This window comes from Prunus persica, chromosome G6, assembly GCF_000346465.2.
Source record: "Prunus persica cultivar Lovell chromosome G6, Prunus_persica_NCBIv2, whole genome shotgun sequence".
Taxonomy (NCBI): Eukaryota; Viridiplantae; Streptophyta; class Magnoliopsida; order Rosales; family Rosaceae; genus Prunus; species Prunus persica.
This window is the reverse complement of record NC_034014.1, coordinates 19,567,720-19,590,417: the sequence shown is the minus strand read 5'-3', so window position 1 is coordinate 19,590,417 and position 22,698 is coordinate 19,567,720. Positions and strand designations below refer to the sequence as shown.

The 22,698-nt window shown below is 36.6% G+C and overlaps 3 protein-coding genes across 13 annotated transcripts; 2 read left to right on the top strand and 1 right to left on the bottom strand.

Moving 5' to 3' along the window:
- LOC18772852 lies at window positions 453-8,148 on the top strand. 9 transcript variants are annotated; one of them, XM_020567354.1, is made up of 8 exons: window positions 453-1,799; window positions 2,265-2,450; window positions 2,876-2,972; window positions 3,102-3,172; window positions 4,057-4,356; window positions 4,528-4,606; window positions 5,213-5,321; window positions 7,805-8,013. In XM_020567354.1, exons 2-8 carry the CDS (start codon window positions 2,415-2,417, stop codon window positions 7,881-7,883), a joined length of 771 nt encoding a protein of 256 aa, XP_020422943.1. In that variant the 5' UTR covers window positions 453-1,799; window positions 2,265-2,414; the 3' UTR covers window positions 7,884-8,013. The 9 variants fall into 9 exon arrangements, with proteins under 9 accessions (XP_020422943.1, XP_020422941.1, XP_020422940.1 ...); XM_020567352.1 differs by lacking the exon at window positions 2,265-2,450 and adding an exon at window positions 1,956-1,970; XM_020567351.1 differs by lacking the exon at window positions 2,265-2,450 and having other exon boundaries at window positions 453-1,798; window positions 2,857-2,972; window positions 7,805-8,148.
- Window positions 9,958-13,019, bottom strand: LOC18774792 (ras-related protein RABH1e). 2 transcript variants are annotated; one of them, XM_007205849.2, is made up of 6 exons: window positions 12,758-13,019; window positions 12,581-12,651; window positions 11,843-11,931; window positions 11,350-11,461; window positions 10,523-10,613; window positions 9,958-10,306 (listed from the first exon to the last, which is right to left on the bottom strand). In XM_007205849.2, exons 1-6 carry the CDS (start codon window positions 12,872-12,874, stop codon window positions 10,166-10,168), a joined length of 621 nt encoding a protein of 206 aa, XP_007205911.1. In that variant the 5' UTR covers window positions 12,875-13,019; the 3' UTR covers window positions 9,958-10,165. The 2 variants fall into 2 exon arrangements, with proteins under 2 accessions (XP_007205911.1, XP_020420591.1); XM_020565002.1 differs by lacking the exons at window positions 12,581-12,651; window positions 12,758-13,019 and having other exon boundaries at window positions 11,350-11,679; window positions 11,843-11,928.
- On the top strand, window positions 14,074-22,583 carry LOC18775076 (BTB/POZ domain-containing protein DOT3). Of its 2 annotated transcripts, XM_020566362.1 has the most exons (7): window positions 14,074-15,406; window positions 15,609-15,678; window positions 16,691-17,586; window positions 17,703-17,973; window positions 18,047-18,175; window positions 18,390-18,434; window positions 21,976-22,583. In XM_020566362.1, the coding sequence occupies exons 1-7, from the start codon at window positions 15,279-15,281 to the stop codon at window positions 22,339-22,341; spliced, it is 1,905 nt and encodes a 634-aa protein (XP_020421951.1). In that variant the 5' UTR covers window positions 14,074-15,278; the 3' UTR covers window positions 22,342-22,583. The 2 variants fall into 2 exon arrangements, with proteins under 2 accessions (XP_020421951.1, XP_007207903.2); XM_007207841.2 differs by lacking the exon at window positions 18,390-18,434.

Here is a 22,698-nt window from a genome sequence, read left to right as displayed (position 1 = left end):
AGTTGAAACAACCAAGCAAAAGGAAGTCCCATAATTTCGAAAACCACATCCAAACATGATTGTATGTCGAAGATGATCATTAATTCCCAGCAGCAGAGCAAAACCACATAATCACAAAACATTAGGTACCAGCACACTCACAAGAGGGCGGGTCCCACTGCTCTATGCAACAGCCCTACACAACAATGTCCGCTACCCAATACTCTCTCCTATTTTAGACTTCAGCGCCGTACCACGTCGCAGTCACAATGTCACCGCCTCAAAGGAGGGGAGCAGGGTGGGGTGGGACCACTGAAATAGTTAAAATGAGCCCGTGACTGCCTCTAGTCCTACCTGTGATTAACTTTTTGTCTGAATGTCCGTGCCATGCCATCAAACCTTTTCCCCACTTTTAAGCTTCACATGCGGCTAATCTTTTATTTTTTGGTTTTACATATAATAAAAGAGTTAATTATATTTTTAGTCACTAAAATTTATTTCGAAATTAAATTTGAATTTCATCACTGTAATTGCAATAATTAACAAATTTAGTCCCATATTTCAATTCTGTTAATTTGCTTAATTAAAAATATTTAATATGGAGTTAAAAATAATTAACTTAAATATAAAAAAACATAAAAAATTAAAAATGTAACAACAATTAAAAACCCCACACCATTAATCCGACCAAACTCCCCAGCCGTCACCAACCCCCAACCCATACCCAGCATCTCCGCCGCCCCATCCTTCCTCTTCTTTTCCACCATCCCCACCTTCGTTCCCTACACCCATCCCTGTTTTTACTTTTTAATTTTTTGTTTCTTTTCCAATTACAGTGTAGATCATAGATCAATTAGATATACCCAGATTTTGAATTTCTTTGTTCAACAAAATCCTCAGTTCATAGCTCAATCAAACCCATTTTTTCTTTTTGTCAAAATTTCGATTATTTGTAGCTCAATTGTGGACCATTTCTCTCAATTTCTGATATGGACGAGTTTGGTGTCTTAACCGAACAATATGGGTTGCAGCCCCAAGGAAAATCGGCTCCAATGGCAGCATCCAAACGATCCACAAGCACCAATGGCACCCAAGCCTGGAGTTCAAACAAAGGGAAATCGGGGGGATGGGGTCTGGGTTGTTGGATTCGTTTTGGGGTGGGGTGGGGGTGTGTTGGGGGGTTTCTATGGATGATTTTTTTCTCTCTCTTTTCTGTAGTTGCTGGGGTTCTGGGTTCTGCCGATGATTTTTTTGTTTTCTCTTTTTTGTAGTTGCCAGCTAGGGTGGGGGCAGGTGGTGGTCATGGGAATGGGGGGAAGCGTAGAGGGGAGGGGGAGAATAAATCGATGGGGGAGAGGAGAGAGAGTGGTTTTTTGATTTTGTTTTGGTTTTTAATATTTTATTTATATTTTAATCAATTTAAAATTATAAAAAAAAAAAAACAAGAGATCTCTAATGCTACATAGACAGCTAACTGAGAAATTTAACGAAAATCATAACGGCAGAATTATATTGTAATAAATTTAAAATATTGGGATATGTGATTATAAAAATTAAAAAAAAATAAATTAATATGTCTTAAGTATGTAACTACTAATATTAAATTATAATTAATTCTTTTATTTATTAGATTTACTAATATTTTTATGTGAAGGACTAGTAGCTGGAAAAGAAAAAAGAAAAGAGAAAAGAGAAAAAAGCACTCCTTCATCCGATGTAAGTTGTAACGTTAACTTCTCGCTCTGTGTGAAATTGTGAAAGTGTTTAACTTCTCTCTGGAACACAATCTCTCTGCAATGGCTGTAAATGCCTCCGACGAGGTAAAATCCCTTCACTTTATCTTCTATTTTCCAAATGAATAATCTCATTTCTCTTCTGCATTGCGAAGCTTACACTGTCTTTGAGTTTACAGACTCTTGAATTTGAAGTTTTGCTCACTACATATGCTCTTCCTGTCCAATTCGACTTGCTTCTAGGTTCAACTTCAAACTGTACGTTTTTTCTCTTACTAAAAAATTTAACTTCGAAGGCGGTAAAAAATTGGTCTTTTCAACTAACAATCTCGCTAGAATTTTAGATGCACTACAAAATCAAGCGCATAATTCTAAGCCTTTCTAATTTTTCATCACCCAGCAGAATCTGGTATCTGTTGGGTTCATGAATACTAGCTCATTGACTCTCAGTTCACTAACAATGGTTCAATTCAAGGCTGATTGTCTCCGAAATGAAGTGGGTTTCGTTGAAACTGCATTACAACTCTGATTTTCTGATGGGCTTCGTTGTAGGCATCGGTATCGAATGGGTTTAGAGATGTCCCCTTAACCCTTCTTCTTTCTTCATGCGGATTGGTGGAGATTTTTATGTTGAGCTTTCTTTCTTGGTCAAGACTTAGCTAGCTGGTTGATAGAGACTTTTATTATACTGTTGGTGGACTGATGGATAATGCTATTATATTTTCTTCACTTCATTTAGTAAGTCGTTTTATTTTCAATGAAGGAGAAAAGAAATGTTAGTAGAACTAGAGTAGTCTTTACAAGTCATGGCGTTGATACCCCTTTCTAATCAAAGGTTGCTTACAGCTTTCCTAAATTTTTTTGTTGAGCTTGAAATTCGGCTGTTCAACTTTTGAATTGCAAGTCAATGTCGTCTTTCTTTAGTATTAAGATTGTCTTATATTATTTTTAGGTACCTAACCTATCAATAATTCAGGAAAAAGTCTCCTAGCTATATTATTTTGAAGTTAAATGCTTGCATTCATCATATAGAAGCGGTCTTGTTCCAGTTTGCAGTTCCAATCAATACCATATGTTAAATGTCAAATTTTATTTTGAGGTACAGTTTTATGCATGCATGAATCTAACACATACATTACTGGCCGGGAAAACCTTACATCCAGGGAAGTGTGGATCAAAGTTGCAGCATACCTGTTAGCTGTTCAAATTTTAAATTGCTAAAGCAAACTATTAATGAAGTCGACCAGCATTGCTCTCTTGGTATCTCTCTCTCTCTCTCTCTCTCTCTCTCTCTCTCCCCTGTGCTAAAGAAAAAAAGATAATTGTAGATAATTAGTTCATGTAAGCTCTGTTAGCTCCTTCAATATTTATAATGGCATTTCATTCCAGATATTTTGCCTCTTCTTTTAGAGAAGGCTCCACTTCCAGCAAAGCTGAAATGTCCCTTTCACAGCTCACATGTAAGTTTCCACCTTCCAATATTTAATATTGTGCTGGAATAATTTTAGGCTTTTTTTTTTTGTGTGGAAGTTCTGCTGTTTTGATTGCAAATTTAATGCTTAAACACGGAATACATACATAATTTCACACCTATATACACTAGTCCTTTCTAGTGGGATCCCGTTTTCTAAGAAGTACACAGGATAGCATCGTTGGGTCCATCCCTGAATGTGGTCCAATGATCTGAACCATCTAAATTTTGGATCATTAATTAGGGAGCATCCATGGAAAAAATTAGTAACTGGTAAAAGTTTGACCATTTGACTATCATGTTCAGTGTTTATCTGGAACACATTGGGTGTCTATTTGTTTGATCATATTTAGATGACTTAATAGTTCCTGGTTTGGTTATTATTATTTTATTTTATTTTTGTTTTTTGTAAGGTGTTCCTTGAATAGGGTTTTAACGAATGGATGATTTGGATTATTAGACCACATTGAAGGCCTCCTTATAAGTTTTCTACATATGCATATATTTTGTGCGCATAAATACACCTACTGCTGTATGACTTTGTCTAATAATTTACATTAGAAATCGAAAACGTGTGTACAATTTGACATTGAACTCGGTCTGGCTTTCATTTATTCAACAAAAGGGGATACATATCTATGTGTATGACTAATTGACGTTTTCATCTTACACCTGGATAGGACCTTTTGACTTAACTCACCTGGATACATTAATAAAGTCATTTTTATTTATTTATGGATTCTCCATTACTCTTTCAGTTATTACTATTGGCTCCTACTTTAGACCCATTTTGGTTATCGTTAACTAGTTAACAAAACATCAGTGGTGGTTTCAAATAAGACTTTTCTGTTTCAAGTTCACAGCATTTTGAAGTCTTCTGTTGTGCAGGCCCCAGATGTCTATAGCATTTCAATGTTGCCCGAAGAAGGCAACAGTTTACGATGTGCTTCAGTATTGGGCTATTTGAACTTTTTAAAAGTTTATAATTCATCTAAAAGTCAGATGTGCATGGATGCTCAGTCGAGTTGCCAGAACGGCATTGATTCACAAGCAAACATGGCAGATTCTCATCCCCCATGCATCATTGAGATAGATCTTGAGAAGGGATGTATTCAAGCACCAGAATCTGAAGAGGAAGCTATCGAAAGTTTGAAACGTGAGGGTTTACTCACTGTAAGTTACAAGTGGTCATCTTTTAATGGTTTATCCTTTATTTATCTAGAATAAACTGCAAACTAGAGATGTTCCAAAAATTTCTTTTCATACATTAATTTCCATCACTTTCGACATTTTCTGTTTTCTGCTATTTCTAATTTTAATATCAGTGGGTTACAACACTTTCAGAGGGTGTTTCGCAGACAGGCAAGCCTAAAAGTAGGTGGGAAACTTATGCATCTTCTATTCAACCATGGCACTTCAAGAGGTGTGTAAGATTTGTTCTGTTTGTTTCTAAATTATTATGTTGTTTGAGTCATTATTTTTCCGTACAACTTTGCAACCAAAAAGAATATAATGATAATCCCTGGTGATAAGTCATAACATATAGATTCTTGTACCGAGTTTCCATGTACCTTGTGGGATGCCTGTTAAAGAGATTTGGGACTTATTTTAGCCCAACTGGAGCCATAATGACTCAGTAACAAGTTCAATCCTGAGTGAACTTTAAACTATTCTCATTCTCCGTTTCAACGGCATTCTTCTACCTTTAAAAGTATTTGACCTGAACTTTAAGATAGAAAACCTAGAAGGTCTGACCAGAAAAAAAGAAAGAAAAAATCTGGATTCTATGTTTTCCTTTTATTTATTATTTATCTTCTCTAACACGACAATATTTTGAATCTTCTGGGGTTTTCTGCTTAAGATGCATTTTGCATAAATATAATAAATTTTTCTAGAAGCATTACTTTGAGGCTCTGTCACTTTTATCTAAAAGATGGATGACTTGTCCACAGAAGTCTCTCTCACTAATATGTTTACACTTTTCTACACTGTGAATGAGAAGTTGATTTGATTCTCATATTTTCAACAGATAACCCAGTGCCTGAGAAAGTTCATGAAACACCAAACAACCGGTGGAGAAGATGCAAACGCACTGCCTCATTTGATTCCAGAAAAGTCGTTTTCCTGTTTTCAATCTTGTAAGTAGTAAAATAAACAAGCTGCTACTAATATAATTTTTTTTTTTTTACAATTGTGAAATCTTTCTTCCAGAATACTATGGATTTTATGTCATGAGACTTTTTAAACAAGAAATTGACTTGATCAGACAAACTGTGATTACCAACAATGGGATGAGGAACAATGACATATAATGTTTTAGTTGGATTGATGTGAATTCTAAACTTTAATGTTTTACATTGACACACTTTCAGTAGAAATCGTTATAGTCTCAAGTTAGTACTTGATTTGATCTGACACTTTGTAACTGTCATGAACAACAGTAGGATGGAGAATGGTGGCTTTTTGTCATAGGGTTTAATTGATGTGAATATTAAAATTTTCAAATATTTCAAATTAAACTAGTTTGTTGAGTGCTCAGATTCCATTCTAAGTATCATGCTTAATGTTCAGGTCTTCATTCTTCACATAGGGTATAGTGTGCAGTCACCAAGTATCATAATGCAGCAACAATTAATCTAAACTACTGAATCTTATCATGACATAACTTAAGACTCTAATGATTCACCAACAATTAATCTCAGGTCTCGTATAGTCATCTTATACAGTCACTAAGTATCAAGATTCAACATACTGGGTCTTAATTCTTTCTAAGTGTCATGTTTAGATTAATCTTAAAATTAATTTAAACCTATTTGACTAGTTATTGGTTTCTTTGGAAAATCAATTTGGGGTACTATTCTTTATGTTTATTTTTTCAAGAATATCAATAATCTAGTAAGAAAGACAAACAAATGTACCAGAAAAACTTTTGGCAAACTGAAAAGAGAAGCCAAAGTATTCACCTTTGGCCTGAAGGTGGCTCAGCCCCTGAACATGATTACATCACCAACTACGTACACTGTCAAAACTTCATGTCCTTCATTTGGGAATTCTGCAAAACCTGTTCAGTGTCTCTAGTTCTTTCTACCAAGTTTGGTGCCTAGAAAGCAGAAAGGGACTACATGGCAGCCAATTATGAAAAAGTTTGGCATCAGAAACAGGATGCTTACCACTAAAAATGTAAAGCTGAACCTGTGCCATTTATAATTCAGTGAGCAGGAGAATTGCTAGAAATAGAGGAAGATAAAGTTTTGTGAGTGAAGCCATGATGGTATGTTGAAGATTACTGGTCAATATTTGGTTGAAAGAGTCAATATACTGTGTTGTTTTTTTACCTCCTGTTTTTGTGCAGTGTGTCTGCTTTTGATGTTGAGCTTCAAATTTCAAAAATTGTGCAAAAGATGGGATGTAGGGACAAAACACGATTGCAGTTTTTCGGATGAATCTGAGAGATATGGGTAGTCAGTATCAGTAGGATGGTGTGGAAATTGCTAGTAAAATTCATGGTCAACCAATTAAATTAGGGACAGTATATTACAGTGGGATTGTTGTGCAGCATGCAATAAAATCCAGAATACTAGAACCAGGTTCCCGATTTACCCAAAATTTTAGCTACAGAAAATCTGATTCTTCTGGGTCAAGTGCTTGCTAATTGGTGCTCTCTGTGTAAGGCACCAACAGATTCTGTGGCCCTTCTTTTGTCTACTGTCCTATACCTGGACTTATGGACCTTCATCTTTTGCATGACAGTAGTTGGGTGTTCTAGCTCTAATAGTGATGTGGTTTGGAATTGGCCTGTTGCCTGCGTGAAGAGGCGGTAAAAAGAGTAGTGGAAAGTTTTCCCTCTTTGCATCGTTTGGTGCTTGCTATTTAAGTGGAATAGCAGAGCTTCTTTAACTTGTTTCTTTTTTCAGTCAGGTTCTATTCTTTCCTTTGGTTTATAATCTTTTGCATTCAGCTTTGTGTTGGCTGTCACCTTTTCTTTGGCTTGGTACTAAGTAGGTTACTTACCACAGAACGAAAAAAAGGAGCAAAACATCAGGACATTAGATGTGAACTAGAATGGGAAACTGCAGAAAGTTATGGAAAAGAGGTAGGTTGCAAAGGAAGACGTGCATAAAGTATGGTAATCACATGATACATCTCCAGTAGTTGAGATGATGTTCATTTTAATCTAATGCTTCATCTTCGTATTTGACGCTGGAGGATATTAGTACTTTGTAACAAGATTTAGTCATTCCATGTATTTTTAAGTTTGGTTGAGTCATGTCGACAGAACTTGGCATTCTTGTTTGATATTTTTAATGTGTTTGGTTATTCTACTGCTTTACTACAAGTGTACAAATTGTGCTTTGTGGTCTGGAAACTAGATCACCCGTTCCACAAATGGCAATTGCTTTATTTTTGTTCCAAAACAAGTAAACAAACCTGAATTCCAAAGGTTAAAGAAAGGTGTGCTTCATTTTTAAGGGTCATGATGCTTTTGTTGAAACTGCATGTACAGATACTGATATGCCTACATTTATGTTCGTAATATATGTTGTAAACCCAGGAAATTTGGTTTTCCTTTTCTTCTCTATCGTTTTTCTATGAATGACAATCATCAATTTCTGTTTTCCAGGTCAAGTTTGGGGACATTGGTTTTGATATATCTGACATTGAGAGTTCGGCAGAGTGCCGATGGTTTCATTCATGTCTAATTCGCTGCCACCTCATTCATGCTTCAAATGACTTAGTTGCTGTTGTGTCTTGAGGGCTACTTCTGAATTAACCTTCTTTGTAATGTAAATATTTGGCATTTTCTGGTGTCTTCTGTATATGGGTAATTAGCTTGTGTTGTTGTAATAATGCTATGTGGTTTGCAGCTATTGAAAGCTGATAGCAGACTTTTTAATTTGGATAATCTCCCATCTTGTTTAGTGTTCAAACCGATAAAAGTACATTAATGGGTTTCTGAAAGAAAAATCTTTGGATTTCTTGAAAGTAAAAACAAAAAAATCTTTGATTTCGAAAACTGGTTGTTGTATTCCCTTCACCCCACTTTCGATAGCAGTGTTGGTCAATTTAGGGGTAATATGGTCATTTCAAGTCCAACCCCATCACTCATACTAGTTCAACCATTCCCACTCCCATTACCACTCGGTACTCCAACCTACCATTCCCACCACCACTAGCGAAGAACAAAGAACAAAGGCAAAAATTTAATATGGCAGCTTTGTCCCAATTTCTAAAAACAAACAACAAAGGCAATGACAGGCAAAATGAAAAGTAAGACGGTGTTTGGTATCCTAAGTTCCTAACCACGTGGGGAACTCAAAAGTTTTTATTTTTCTTAAACAATTTGAGCAAGAGAGAAGACATGAAAAAAATTATAAATAAATAAAAAAACCATACTTTCTGTTCTCAAGTATTGAGTTTGGCTTTTTACTTATGTGGATGGAATGGGAGTAACTTTCTCCATATAATTACTTATGTATAATTTATTTTATAATTGATCAAATTAGTGTTTTTATTAATCAAAGTATTTTTGAGTTTTTAAATGTTTTATCATTCTCTATTTTTTGCTTTATATTAAACAAACGCAATAAAATGGAAGAATTGTGAATGCAAGCAACCAGCAATGGCGACTTTGAGATTTTAGAGGCCTTGTGCCAAAATAACAAGAGGACCTCCTAAAATAAAGTCTTTCACGAACAATTATAAAAAAGAATCAAAGTCTTGTGATCATCAAATTACTAATTATCAATAATCAAAATAATAATAATAATATACAAAATATAGTTTTTAAAAAAAAAAATTGAGAATTTGAGAGAGAGAGAGTTGAGTGGTTTATTTTTTAATTATTATTATTTTTTTTAATCAAGGAAAGATAACTTTATTGAAACAACAATGTCAGGGATATGAAAAGTAAAAACCGGACTTCAGTGATGCAACAAGAGAGTTGAGTGGTTGAAGGGTGAAACTTGGAAAAAAAAAATGATACATGCGGTTGGAAAAAAAATTATAATTGCATACAAAGTTGTATGATGGAGGTCTCAACATGAAAATCAATATTAAATAGGAATAGGAAATTCAACATTAATTTTATTCTATTAATATAGGAGAAGCCAAAGGAATAGATTCCAATATAATAAACTCACATTAATACAATAATATTTATTATGGAACCCAGCTTTTCTTATTTTGTATTGAAAGAAAAATGAAAAGTGAATATTAATGTTATAAAATTAATATCATTACTAAGCTATAACAACATATTAATATAAATTAATATTTAATATGAGGCGCCTTCAAAGTGGGGCTTTGTGCGATCGCTCGCTTTGCTCCCCCAAGAACCATAAAGATACACAACTCTTTTCTGTTCACTTCTTCCCTTGATTATGTTTGACTTAAAAGTAAAAAGGTTCAAGTTTTCTCTTTCGTTGGTTTCGCTTTCGCAGGAACCATAGTGCACTCCCATTAGAGAGCACGATGAAGATGAAGGGTCTTTTAGGTAATCAATATCCAAAGTCAAAGCTAACGTACTGCAAGTTCGCCGCCGAAATAATTCGTACAAGCATAAATGGACGTTCATGTTAGGATTTGTACCTATCCACGGTTCCGTTAGACATAAAAGAGGAGGAGGAGAGGGGCGGGGGGGAAATCGAATTCTGTTTGTTAGCGCATGGCTCTGCTAACCATCAACCATTTCCTTTCTGTGTCTATCTGTATCTGTTTGAAAATCATTTGGGGAACATTTTGCATGTTCTAAGGGGATAAATATGGTCATGGAAATGTAAGAAAAATTCAAGCTGTCATTTAATTTCTAGTAGGTTAGAACACAAGAGTTGCTACCTTCAGTTTCCTATGAACACTGAAAATTGTACGATTACATAATGGAACAGAAAGCATTAGATCTATGTCGCTAGATCACTATGTTGGCTGAATTTGGATTATGCTAATTGCTTTCTCTTTTTCCTTTGAATAATGAATAGCCGGCCACCTAGCATGCACACCCTCCTTGCTGCTCTGTGTGGGATGAATTAGTTGTCGGCTTCAGGTTTACATCGACCATGTCTTCCTGTTTTGTTGAAGAAAGGGCTTCCATCCCTGGTAATGCAGCAGCAATCTTGCGGAATAAAGGCTGCAATTTTGCAAACATAGTAGTCATATGAAAAACGTGAGCAACCAAACCAAAACAAACCAAGAAACACTTGCATAGATATCATGTACCTGTACTTGGTAGAAAAAGTCCTAGTAGGAAATATACCAAAAATAAACTATATATATATATTTATGTAGATTTTCCGTACAATGCCCATCACACAGTTAAATTTCATCTTAAGTTTATTTATTTTACCTTGATATTAAATCCTGCTTTTGCACTAGTTTCAATGAACATGACTCCAAATTCACGAGATTTGGAATCCCCTTCCTCTATAGAGACTTGTCTGTTTAATCAACAAAACCACAAGGTCACAACACTTTCAAAATTGATAATGAGAATAAATGAACTATTGTGTTTAGTTTAACTTTAATTAACTGAATAAACTCAACAAATCACTAACCATACTTCTATTCATGAATTCCACTGCACTGATTTCCATGATGGTGAAACAAAAAGTAAAAGGAAATGCATTACAATGGAATATTTTCTCTGCATTGTTTCTTATGCTTGCAATGAGGGCTGAGTCAAGAAGTTCAGAAAAGGTAATAAAATACAGCAGAAATTGTTGGAAGAAATGAAGATGTTGCAAATGCATGTATTCAAGACATTGCTCATGGGATGCATGTATTCAAGACGTTGCACTTGAACCGCAGTTTAACTAAATCCGGACGTCCAGAAAATAAAAGGATTTTGTGTATATGTAGATATATATATATATATATATATCCCAGATAAATTGCATGGTAATAACAGGAATTTTATTGTATTACAGAAACCACGACCAAAGGTGTCCTGTATTTCTTAGTGTCTTCACTATGAATGGTAAAGGTTCACTTACAGAAGAAAAAACTTATCTCATCCATGTTTGATGAGGTTTTGGGTCTATATAGAACCAAAGGAGATACATATGTCAAAGTGCACTAAGATGGATAGAAACTGAAATTATTAATCAGCACAAGTACTACATTTTTGTTTGCACAATAAAGAGGAGGGGGGTATTAGTTTGGTGCATTCCTCACCTTTTATCAACGAGATCAGTTTTGTTCCCCACAAGCACGATAATGACATCAGTTCCTCGTTCTGTTCGTACTTCCTCTATCCACTTATTAGTGTTCAGAAATGACTGTCTATCTGCATGCGACAATTCAGTCAGGAATTTGGAACACAAAATGTCTGTACATGGAGTAGAGATTAAGGGTTGCATAAATATAAATGAAAATTTCATGTTGTAAGGGCTATGTAATGAGACAAGAGAGCAAATGTACACGGATGTGCACCCATGCATACAGAAGCAGAAGGAAAGAAATGGTTTTCTGTCTATTTAATTTCCAACCATCCATTTCTTTTTCCTGTCATCGGAACAAAACTGTTTAGTGTTTACTAAAAAAAGGGATGAATAATGACAAGAGTTTTCTAGTTTTCAATTAGAAAATGAATTTCATATTGAAAAAGGAAACTTTTGAATTTACAAAATGATTCTAAAAGGCCCAACTTCTCTTAATCAAAACTCACTAGCTACATCATAAACAATCACTGCAACAGAGGAATCCCTGATGTAGCTTGGAATGAGACTCCTAAATCTTTCTTGCCCTGCAGTATCCCTGTAAAGTTAAAAAGCCATGTTTCAGGAGGGAAAAAAAAAAGATAAATAGCAAACAAAAGAAATATATACATCATGTACACAAACATGAACTCACAAATCAACAAGTGTGTAGCAGTAACAAGCCCTAAAGTTTGATCTACCAAATGGTCATCAAAAGAACCATGAAGCAGAACACACACCTTTTTCTGTTGAACTTTGTATAAATAAAAAATGCACTAATTGGTTTACTAATGGGGAGCTCTATTCTTTCAAGCAGAGTTGCCATTCACTTTTTGACCATAGATGCACCACAATGAAGATCTTAACCATTGTCATAATCAAGATTTCAGCCCCATGCAAGCTTAGTGTAAGAAAAACTTAGAAAACTTGCCACCTTCCCCCCAACTCTAATAAATTTATCCAAATTGCTCCTCAAGATAATTTCAGAATAGAAAGAAACAAATCATTTTTGTGATCCATATGGATGCGATGCAACCGCCGACTCACTTGTAAACAACAAACAATTGGATCAACCTCAAACAAATTGACACCCACCCGCCCACACACACACATATATGTATATTGTCATTAAAACCTTCATCCTAATTCACTACAAAACCATTTACTTAAGCAACCATAAATCACAAGGAACCTGGATGCATCCTTACCAAAGCTGCAAACGAACTGTCCGATCTTCAAGGTACATCGTTTTCGACAGAAAATCAATCCCAATCGTAGCCTGCAAATCCAATATACCCAAAATCACACAAAAGAAATTAAAATTGGGCGATCGGAACAAGAACTCACCCAAATAGAATGAAATGATGAAGGGGATGGAAAAAGACCTGATAGGTGGTATCGAATTTGTCGTACATGAAGCGGGTGATGATGCTGGTTTTTCCGACGGACTGATCGCCCAGGAAGACCAGCTTGTATTTAGCCAGAGGAGACACCGTCGCCATTTTCAAGATTGTTCAGCTCCCTCCCACGTTTCCTTCTTTTGTGGATGTTTGGATCTGAATCTCAGAAGAGCAAAGAGGAAAATGACTTAACGCTTTTTTTTTTTTTTTTTTTCTCTTCTTCGTTTTGCCTTTTTCGTGTTTTTGAGTTCAGCGTTTTATATAGGGTGCCGAGGAGAAACCGCCAACCACAACGAAGACCAGCAAAAGTCAGATCTTTGATATTTGGTTTGTGCCCGAATTTGCCCCTCTCTTTTTTTGAAATTTCGGCCGTGTCTGGCATTACCTTTTGTTTGATTTTTTTTATATAAATTTACAATTGTCGAGATTTTCTTAAATAAAGTGAAAACTGAATGAGACTAACACCAAATTAAAATTAAACATATTTGGTCAAATCGCAGTTTGAAAAAGTTATTGAGTATAGTAGGAAAATGGTTCATGCATTCCACAATCAACTTCACATGCCCTCATGTATTTGTACATGTAGGATACAGAGCTAGTTTTGTATATGTGGGCGGCTGAATCATAACAATTTTTGTGTAAGACACCCTTAAAACTACAGTTCTACATCTTAAATTGATATGAAATTATAGTAGTTATATACGCACTCAAGAATGTTTTATGGGGATCCTCCCTCTAAATTTTTGTTTGAATATTTTTTTGAGGGCTGAAATGAAACTCATGTGACCGTTGCAGTTAAAAATCCACCCATAAAAAAGCGAGTCGCCCCTCCCTCTTTTAATTTCTTATTAATTTTCTCTCTCTCTCATCCTTCCTTTTCCATCGAATCCTGAGAGTGGGGAGGAGGTTCTGAGACACCAAGGACTCGTAGATGGTGGGAGAAAGTGTAAGAATCGGAGGATGTTGGAGGCTAGCAGGTGTTACAGATGAGGTCGCCTCTTATTACTTTAACAAGCCGTCAACGGATTTTTGTTACATTATTTCATAGAGAAGTCATAGGCAAAAAGCAGGAAAAACATTTCTTAGAATGAAAACCAATGTTAGCCTTTATGTCTTTTCAATTTTTAAAAAGAAATCAAATTTGAATCTAATCTACCCGTGACTTACATATAACAACAAAATAATAATAATACATAAGTCACATCAACACCTTAGACGAAAAATTTGACAAACTTCACAAGTTGAGGTAAAGTAAAATATGAAACTTCAATTTAAGGGGCGAGTTGAATCAAAGTAACGTTCACAGGGCAAAGTGAGATTCCGGACATTTTTCCTCAGGACAAAACATTAATTAAGCATATGCCAAGGTTCTCTTTCCAAACCTTCAATTCTTGAGCTCAAAGAAAGGTCATGTGTATTTTACACCAACATGTGCATGGATGTGTCACTACGCGTCATGCATGCACGACAAGTTAGGAGCACATGCACAAGTACAACTCATCCACGAAAGTGAAATCACAACACACTAAAGAAATAATACACAAGTTAGGAGCGCATGCACAAGTAGAACCTCAAACACATAAACATACAAGGGATACCTGTCAAAAATCACATTACACTTAAAAAGAAAGAAAATTTTATTCAAAATTTCTTCAACACAGTTACTGTATTATTCAAAATCTCGTCACCTAATACCAAAAACTAAAAACAAAAAAATGGGCAACGAAACTGAGCCCAATAAAAAATGACCTTAATTTGCATATCAGTGATCTCAAGTTCGAACTCCCATAACACCTTGATAGTGTGTGAAAACTCCATCCCCTTTATAGTTTAGGCCATCGCTATTCACCAAAAAGAAAAAAGATCTCGTCTTGAAAATCCATAAGGATAGCTATATAGTATTGTCCGCATTCAACTAAATCTGTCATAACCATTTACAGTAAGGATAGCTATAGAAAAGGGCAATGCTTTTGTGGATACGCGTATTTGGTTTGGGAATTTTTCTGAGGAGGTGTTACATAGATTGTGTTGATTTGTGTGGGTTAAAATTCCATCGAGGAAATATTAATCCAACTTCTTTCGCATTGTTCTAGAGAAGTGTCATCCACATGCAACATTAGTACTAGATGTTACATCAACTCATACTTAATTATTCTTTGTGACCAAGAGATACACAAAATTATGTAAGAGGATTGTCTATATTCATAACCACACAACCACCTGTTGGTTGCTTCCATACTTACATGGCCGATAACTGACCTCTAAGAATAAGAGAGCCCACATTCCATGTCTCTTTCATAACACATTCACCAAATTAGTCTCGTGTCACAATCAGATGATGCAACAGTTAGAGGGCACTCCACCAACCCTCTTAAGAGTACATTGATCACAACCACAGACTCACTTCTCATGCATTTATTCAGATCACATCCCATTTCTTATATCATGTTATTCATCCAAAGGAAGTGTCACTCAAAAACATATCCAGCGAAGGAGTCAAGTCACCATGAAGAAGTCTCAAACTCTACCACAAACTCCTGAGAGCGATTACGAGGGCACTCAAAGACAAAGCATCGTAATTCCTTCCAAACACATCACCATAGCAAATACCTTCGAAAAGAAAGAACACTCCTGGTACAACTACAATTGCATCATAGAATTGGCAAGAAACCCAGTTTTATCATTAAAGATCTATACTATACTGCTCCTAGAGAAAATCTAGGCTAAAATATTATTTCTTTTGCAGAACATTCAATAACAACAGATTTGTGCACCTCCATATCCTATTCAACTGTTTCTCATCCCTCTCACTCTTTATTTTGGTGAATTCATGCAGGTTTATCACTTCTCATGTCTCAACAGACCTAACAATTCAAGTTCAAGATGTCACCTTTAACGTTCACAAGGTAACTACAGAGCAAGACAACACATACTCAATAAGTTGATACCTAAAAGAGCTCATAAAACTTTGCATACAAGAAGTTTAGAGAAAATTGCAAGCAAAACCAAACTTCTTACATAATACACAATTCCAGTACAAATAAACATAAACAACTTATGATCATAGTTATTAACAACCAGAAATATTAAGTTCATCACATGCCTTCAATTTATGATCATAGTTATTCTAATAGAGATGCTAGGTTACATTCAAGATGATGTTTTTCCCAAAAGGAACTGTTATTTGATCCATGTATTATAATTCAGAACAGATACATACACCACATGCAAGAATTTTCCAGTGAATTAACCAGTACGTCCTGTCATCAAGGTACACTGAAACAACAGAGTACTTAGGAACCCTCCCTTTCTTTCTCCTCTGTTGAATATATCTTTGTGTGGTTTCATAATATCAGAGCCATTTATTTTCCTCTTCTACATCAAAGCAAAACTAACCGTTGAAAAGCACATTTTCAAGTGAAGCAACTAGACTGTTCTCTTTCTCCCTTTCTGCTTGACCATGGGACAGTCATAACTCTTTCCTAGTATCAATGCCTATAACTTATGTGCCAATCAAGGTTAAAGTCAATCTTAACAGTACACGCTACACAATACTCGGTGCTTAAATTGAATCAACCAATTTGTTATTTTAATCATAATGTTTATGCCTTCCTATTTTGCACATACATAATGCATGCCATATACTTTATAAAAGAAAATTATCTACAAAGAGAACACACAAACCCAACAATTATAAAGCAATGATAGGTGACTGCATCACTTCCTACATTTGGACTTCATACAAATTATTGACATACTTGCACACTAGCTTGAATGCCACAGCATGAACTTTGTCTTATGAATTCAATTTTGTACAGTACATTTCAGAGGAACTAAATAATAATATGCAACAAGGGGAAAACACACGTATACAAAGTACTCAATTGGTTCCTGTTTCATTTCTATTTCTTTTGACAGTATCCCTTGATATCAAAATGTGGCTACATTGGTCGATTGGAATTTCAGCCTTCAATTTCAAATTTTGGCTATGACCTCAAGCTTGAAAGCTTCCCAGGTGGATCGGAAACCTTCGAAATCATTTTAAAATTTTGTTATGGTCTTCCAATGGACTTGAACCCTAACAACATAGCACCACTAAGATGCGCCTCAGAATTTCTAGAAATGACAGAAGATCTTCAAGATGGAAATCTCATTTCTAAGACTGAAGCTTTTCTCACATTTGTAGTCCTTTCTTCGTGGAAAGACACCATTACTGTACTTAAATCTTGTGAAACTCTATCTCCATGGGCTGAAAATCTTCAAATTGTCAGAAGGTGCTGTGACTCAATTGCTTGGAAGACTTCTAAAGTAAACATTGTCGGAGATACAGACTGTCAAGAAGGCTGGTGGTTTAATGAAGTGGCTACCTTTCGAATAGATCATTTCATGAGGATTATAACAGCAATAAACGCAAAGAGTACAAGACCAGAAGTTGTAGGTAAATGTATCATGCACTATGCAGAGAGATGGTTGCCAGGCATGAATGCGGAGTTTGAAGGACTAAGAGGATACGGGTTTGGAAAAAATGACCTCCAGTTCAGTATATTGAGTAGGAGTAAAGAGGAAGGGGGTTACGTACACAGCAAGGAGCAAAAAGCAATTATTGAAAGCCTAGTGAGCGTACTTCCTCCTCAAAATGAAGCTATTTCATGTAAGTTCTTATTGAGGATGTTAAAGATGGCCATGCTGTACTCTGCATCACCAGCTTTGATTTCAGAGCTTGAAAAGAGAGTGGGGATGATGTTAGAAGATGCCAATGTGAATGATCTGTTGATTCCTAGTTGCAATAATGCAGATCAAGGGAAACTAGTTGAGTGAGTATTCTACATTCTTTATTTAGTCAGATTCAACAACATAATTACAATAGAATCTTTGAAGAAGTCAATTGATAACCAACACTCTTGTTCTTGTTAATTTTCATAATGTGTAGTACAGTTCACCTGAAGAATGCACAATGCACAATGCACGACACTGAAGTCGTGCAAAGGATTGTGGAATATTTCTTGATGCATGCACAGCAAGGACAGCAACAGAAGACTGCTAGAATCAATGTTAGTAAGCTGTTAGACAACTACCTAGCAGAGATTGCAGAAGACCCAAACCTCTCCATAACCAAGTTTCAAATATTGGCTGAATTACTGCCAGAAAATGCACGGACGTGTGATGATGGTCTCTACAGAGCCATTGATACCTACCTCAAGGTTACTTTTTCACCCGTTTCTCTAGTTTACACCTAAAGCAATTTATAACCTAAAATCTAACCCTTTTTTTCAGACCCATCCTTCACTACCTGAGCATGACCGGAGAAGGCTATGTAGAATAATGAACTGTGATAAACTATCGCTTGACGCATGCATGCACGCTGCACAAAATGATCGACTGCCTATGAGAACTATTGTCCAGGTAACATTTAAGAATCACACAAGAGGTTAAAACATAAATTTTGTATCATTGGTCCCTGCTGAAAATTAGTTAAAGATTTAAAGATATTTTTTTTTGAATAGAATTAAAGATTTTAAGATATCAGTTATATCCTTAAGGAATCTAGGTCTTTTATCAAGACATATTTAGTGGCTTGCGTTTGAATTAAATTATAAAGATACTTATCTAATAACAGGAAAAAGAAATGCAACCCAAGAACCTCTACCAACCACAAGCTAAGGTATTTATAATTTATACGCAGCATCACAAGGACACTTTTTTTTTTTGAATAGAAACATTTTTATTCAAATGAAAGATCAAAACAAGGCCCTTTAGCACGCAGGTTAAAAAAAAAAAACACTAGCCGGTGAAACAGACAAGGCCACTCAACACATAAACAACCAACCAACCATAAAACAAACCCTTAAGATACTACAGCCAGCAGATTGCGCATAATTATAGGATAGGGTACATCCTTAAAGGCAGGGGAAGTTGATGCCCAAAGGGCAGCCCAAAACTTCACTCTATCCCATAACTCTGCCACTCCCACTCCCTTATAATCCTCAAAAATTCTCCTGTTACGTTCCATCCATAGGTTCCAAACCACTGCCTGCATCAGACTTCCCCAGAGAATTTTGGCTTTCTTTCCCCTTCCCAAAGCATCAAATCTGATGGAAAAAAGTTCAAAGCAGCCTTCTGGTATTACCCACACCGAGTTAACTTCCTTCAATAGTGTCTCCCACAACTTTAGAGAGAAAGGGCAATGAATCAGGATATGGTCCACGCTCTCCCCTGCCTTATTACATAGAGCACACCAGTGAGGGCTAATGCACAAATAGGGACAACGTCTCTGTAATGTATCACCTGTATTTAGTTTTCCCAACACCGCTTGCCACACAAAGATCTTAACTTTCGGAGGAGTCTTGGCCTTCCAAATTTGAGTGTACGGGGAGAATATCTCCCCCTCATCACGATTCTGAATATGAGAACAGAAAGAATGACAGGTGAAGAGACCAAAGGGGTCAAGCTTCCATCTTCTCTTATCCAATCTGGAAGAGAACACCCTCACACCCTCCAATAAATCCAGCAATCTAGCCGCCTCCGTTATCTCCAATTCATTGAGATTCCTCCTGAAACCGAAATCCCAACTGAGAGGGAACCCATCTAAGCCCGTAAAAGAGGAAATATTGTGATTTTGCTTTCTGGATAGATTGAAGAGTCTAGGAAACACCTCTTTCAAAACACCACCCCGGCTCCAATCATCCTCCCAAAATCTGACCCTAACTCCACAACCTACCTCGAAAACACAGCCTTGAAGGAACAAATTATAGCCGCTAGAAATGTCCCTCCAAGGGCTGCGACAAGATCCCCGAGTCGCAGGTTTAGCATCCCACCCATTTGTATCCATTCCATAAATACTTCTGATCACTTTATGCCAAAGAGCATGAGGTTCGTTAGGAAACCGCCAAAGCCATTTTGCCCGCAAAGCCGCACTCCTAGCCCTCAACGAACCCACCCCTAACCCTCCACAGAATTTTGCCTTGCCCACAACCTCCCAACTCACAGCGTGGTTTCTTTTCCCATCCAAACCTTCCCACAAGAAATCCCTCATAAGCTTCTCAATTCTATTGGCTACTCCAATGGGAATCCTGAAAAGGGACATGTAGTAGATCGGAATACTACACAATACAGCCTGAATCATTGTGAGTCTTCCCCCTTTGGATAGGCAAGCTCGCTTCCATTTTTGTAATCTATTCTCCACCTTTTCCACAACGGGATCCCAAAACTTTATCGCCCTAGGGTTCCCACCTAGGGGAAGACCCAAATACGACATAGGCCAAGCCCCCACTTCACATCCCCAAGCCCCAGCCAGCTCATTCAGCAGCCCATCATCCAGATTAATGCCAACTAGAGAACATTTTGATTTGTTAATTTTCATACCCGACACAAAACAGAACAGTTCCAGAATTTGAAGTAGATTATTCCAATACTCATCTTTATCCTCTATGAAAAAAAATGGTATCATCGGCGAACTGAAGGTGGGACACCTCCACCATCCCAAGCCTTGGGGAAAGTCCATGGAACTTATCAGCATCTTGAGCTTTCTCCATAATTCTGCTTAACACATCCATCACCAAAGTGAACAGGAACGGGGAGAGCGGGTCTCCTTGTCTCAGACCCCTAGAGGCACGAAATTTACCCCTTGGTCTTCCATTAATCATCACAGAAAAATTAGCCGTCTCGAGGCAACCACGAATCCAGCTTCTCCACCTGTCCCCAAATCCTTTTCTAATCAAAACCTCATCAACAAATCTCCATTCCACGTGATCGTAGACAAAGATTAATGAGAATAAAAAAGGAAAAAGATTAACTATTACTACAGACTGTAATAAGCCCCCTTTTTGTTGTTGTGTAGCAGTATTTTTTATGCACATTGAATTCATACTACAAACACATAGCCAAATTCATCCAACAAGGAGTAATCCCTAGTCCCCCAACCCCCAAAAAGAAACAAAAACGAAAAATAACTGAAAGACATTTATGGCCCTGTTACGGTCTTTTTAGTAAAAATCACTAGAAAAATGCAATTGCTACAGATAAAGTATGCAAGAGCAACCTGAGGGGCTAAACTACAATGGAGATCACAGTGGAATCTAACCTCATTTCACTCAGATATGTGCTAAATGGCAGGCATTGTCACATAACTTCAACCACCTAGATCACATGGCCCCTTTTTTGTTGTGTAGCAGTATTTTTTATGCACATTGAATTCATACTACAAACACACGGAGTAATCCATTAGTCCTCCAACCCCCCAAAAGTAACAAAATTAAAAATTAACTCAGAGACATTTATGGCCCTCTTACGGTCTTTTTAGTAAAACCACTAGAAAAAATGCAATTGCTACAGACAAAATATGCAAGAGCAACCTAAGGGGCTAAACTACAATGGAGATCACAGTGGCATCCAACCTCATTTCACTCAGATATGTGCTAAATGGCAGGCATTGTCACATAACTTCAACCACCTAGGCACTAACCAAATAAAACGCTGTGAGATAATTTCTGCAACATAGAATAAAAGCCTATAACTTGCCCTTAGGCTTTGGGTTAAGTGATAAAGACGTGAGATGCGGCAGGGCAGGGCAGGTCTCAGGTATGAATAATTGCTAGAAATTGGAAGGAAATAATTTCAATCTCCCACCAAACATGCTAGAACCACATATCGTCTTACAAAAGTTCGTCTACACTTTGGAAAAAAAATCACTTAGCAACTGGAGAATTCATACTAAGAGTTTTCTAGCAAATTAGCATTACACCAGCATCATACAAAATTGGTAGAAAACAACATATAATTATAAAAGTCAATCAGACTCTTACAAGAACTCAATCACTTCAATCTTGTATGGTGCCAGTTTGGACTGCTGTATATTAATGGTTACAAAAACGTATTAATCATTACTTAACTGTTCCCTGACCTTCAAATAACACTTATGCCCTTGCTCCCCCTTTTTATGACACCAAAAAATTTCAGAAACCATAATGCTTCTGAAAAATGGATTTCACAAAGGCATTGCTCTCAAAAGGGAAATACAATTAATAGAAGATAGACCCTTAACTTAAACAGATGTAAAATCCTCACAAAGGCATACACAATTAACTGAGCATTTAAAGACCATTTCATTTATCAAACATGGACCCCTTAATCTCAGTGCCAACCAGTATGTGTTCCGTCAAAATTGGCATTTCTCACTAGAGGATGAGAATATGAAACATGTGCAGGTGCTTTTCTCAGAACAAGTAAAGATGAGGACGGCGATGCAAGAGAAGGAATCACAAAGTGGCAATAACTCTGAACAGGAAGGGAACCACTCATCAACAGATGCAGAGATTAAGAATCTAAAAGCAGAACTTGAGAATGTAAAGATAAAGATGGCAGAGCTGCAGAGTGACTACTCTGAGCTGCAGCAAGAGTACGAAAGGATAGGCAGCAAGCAAAAGAATGTGTCGGGTTGGAGTTTGGGATGGAGAAAAATTAAGAACTCTTTCCATGCAAAAGTTGAGGGCAATGAAACTGGAGAAGGCCAACAAAGACCCAACCCAGCTGGCAGAAGACCGCCCTCCAGACGAAGGTCATCCATGTCCTAAATTATATTAATCTAGGAAGCCAAGACACCCCACACCATATGAGAGTTAAGCCTTTAAGAACACCATATCAACTGTCTTAGGGATAGTTGATAGTTTGTTATTGCTTGCCTATCCATAATGTATACACAAAAATAAATAAAAAGTAAAAAATGTCTGTAGTTTTCCTATTCTTACACATTAATTTTCTCTAAAATAATTCTGCCTCCTATAGAACGTCTGGCAGACTACATCCTTTGCTACAACTACAAGCCTACAAGCTTTCAACAATAGGTCACACGAGATGCTCAAGCAGCAACAAGTTTCTTCAGTCGAATATAATTAGAGGACAAACAACTTTTATGCTAAACTTTTGGAGGA

Bases quoted from the DNA above. Each gene is read 5' to 3' on its own strand.
- LOC18774792 (XM_007205849.2), bottom strand. From the start codon at position 12,874: ATGGCGACGGTGTCTCCTCTGGCTAAATACAAGCTGGTCTTCCTGGGC. The intron at 12,652-12,757 runs GTCTTTTTCCAT...TTGGATTTGCAG, and splicing joins AATTCGATACCACCTATCAG to GCTACGATTGGGATTGATTT. The intron at 10,307-10,522 runs GTAAAATAAATA...GCAAAATTGCAG, and splicing joins AAGCAGGATTTAATATCAAG to CCTTTATTCCGCAAGATTGC.
- LOC18775076 (XM_020566362.1), top strand. From the start codon at position 15,279: ATGAAGAAGTCTCAAACTCTACCACAAACTCCTGAGAGCGATTACGAG. The intron at 15,407-15,608 runs GTACAACTACAA...GAATTCATGCAG, and splicing joins GAAAAGAAAGAACACTCCTG to GTTTATCACTTCTCATGTCT. The intron at 17,587-17,702 runs GTGAGTATTCTA...CATAATGTGTAG, and splicing joins GATCAAGGGAAACTAGTTGA to TACAGTTCACCTGAAGAATG.
- LOC18772852 (XM_020567351.1), top strand. From the start codon at position 1,776: ATGGCTGTAAATGCCTCCGACGA. The intron at 1,799-2,856 runs GGTAAAATCCCT...ACATTACTGGCC, and splicing joins GCTGTAAATGCCTCCGACGA to GGGAAAACCTTACATCCAGG. The intron at 4,357-4,527 runs GTAAGTTACAAG...CAACACTTTCAG, and splicing joins AACGTGAGGGTTTACTCACT to AGGGTGTTTCGCAGACAGGC.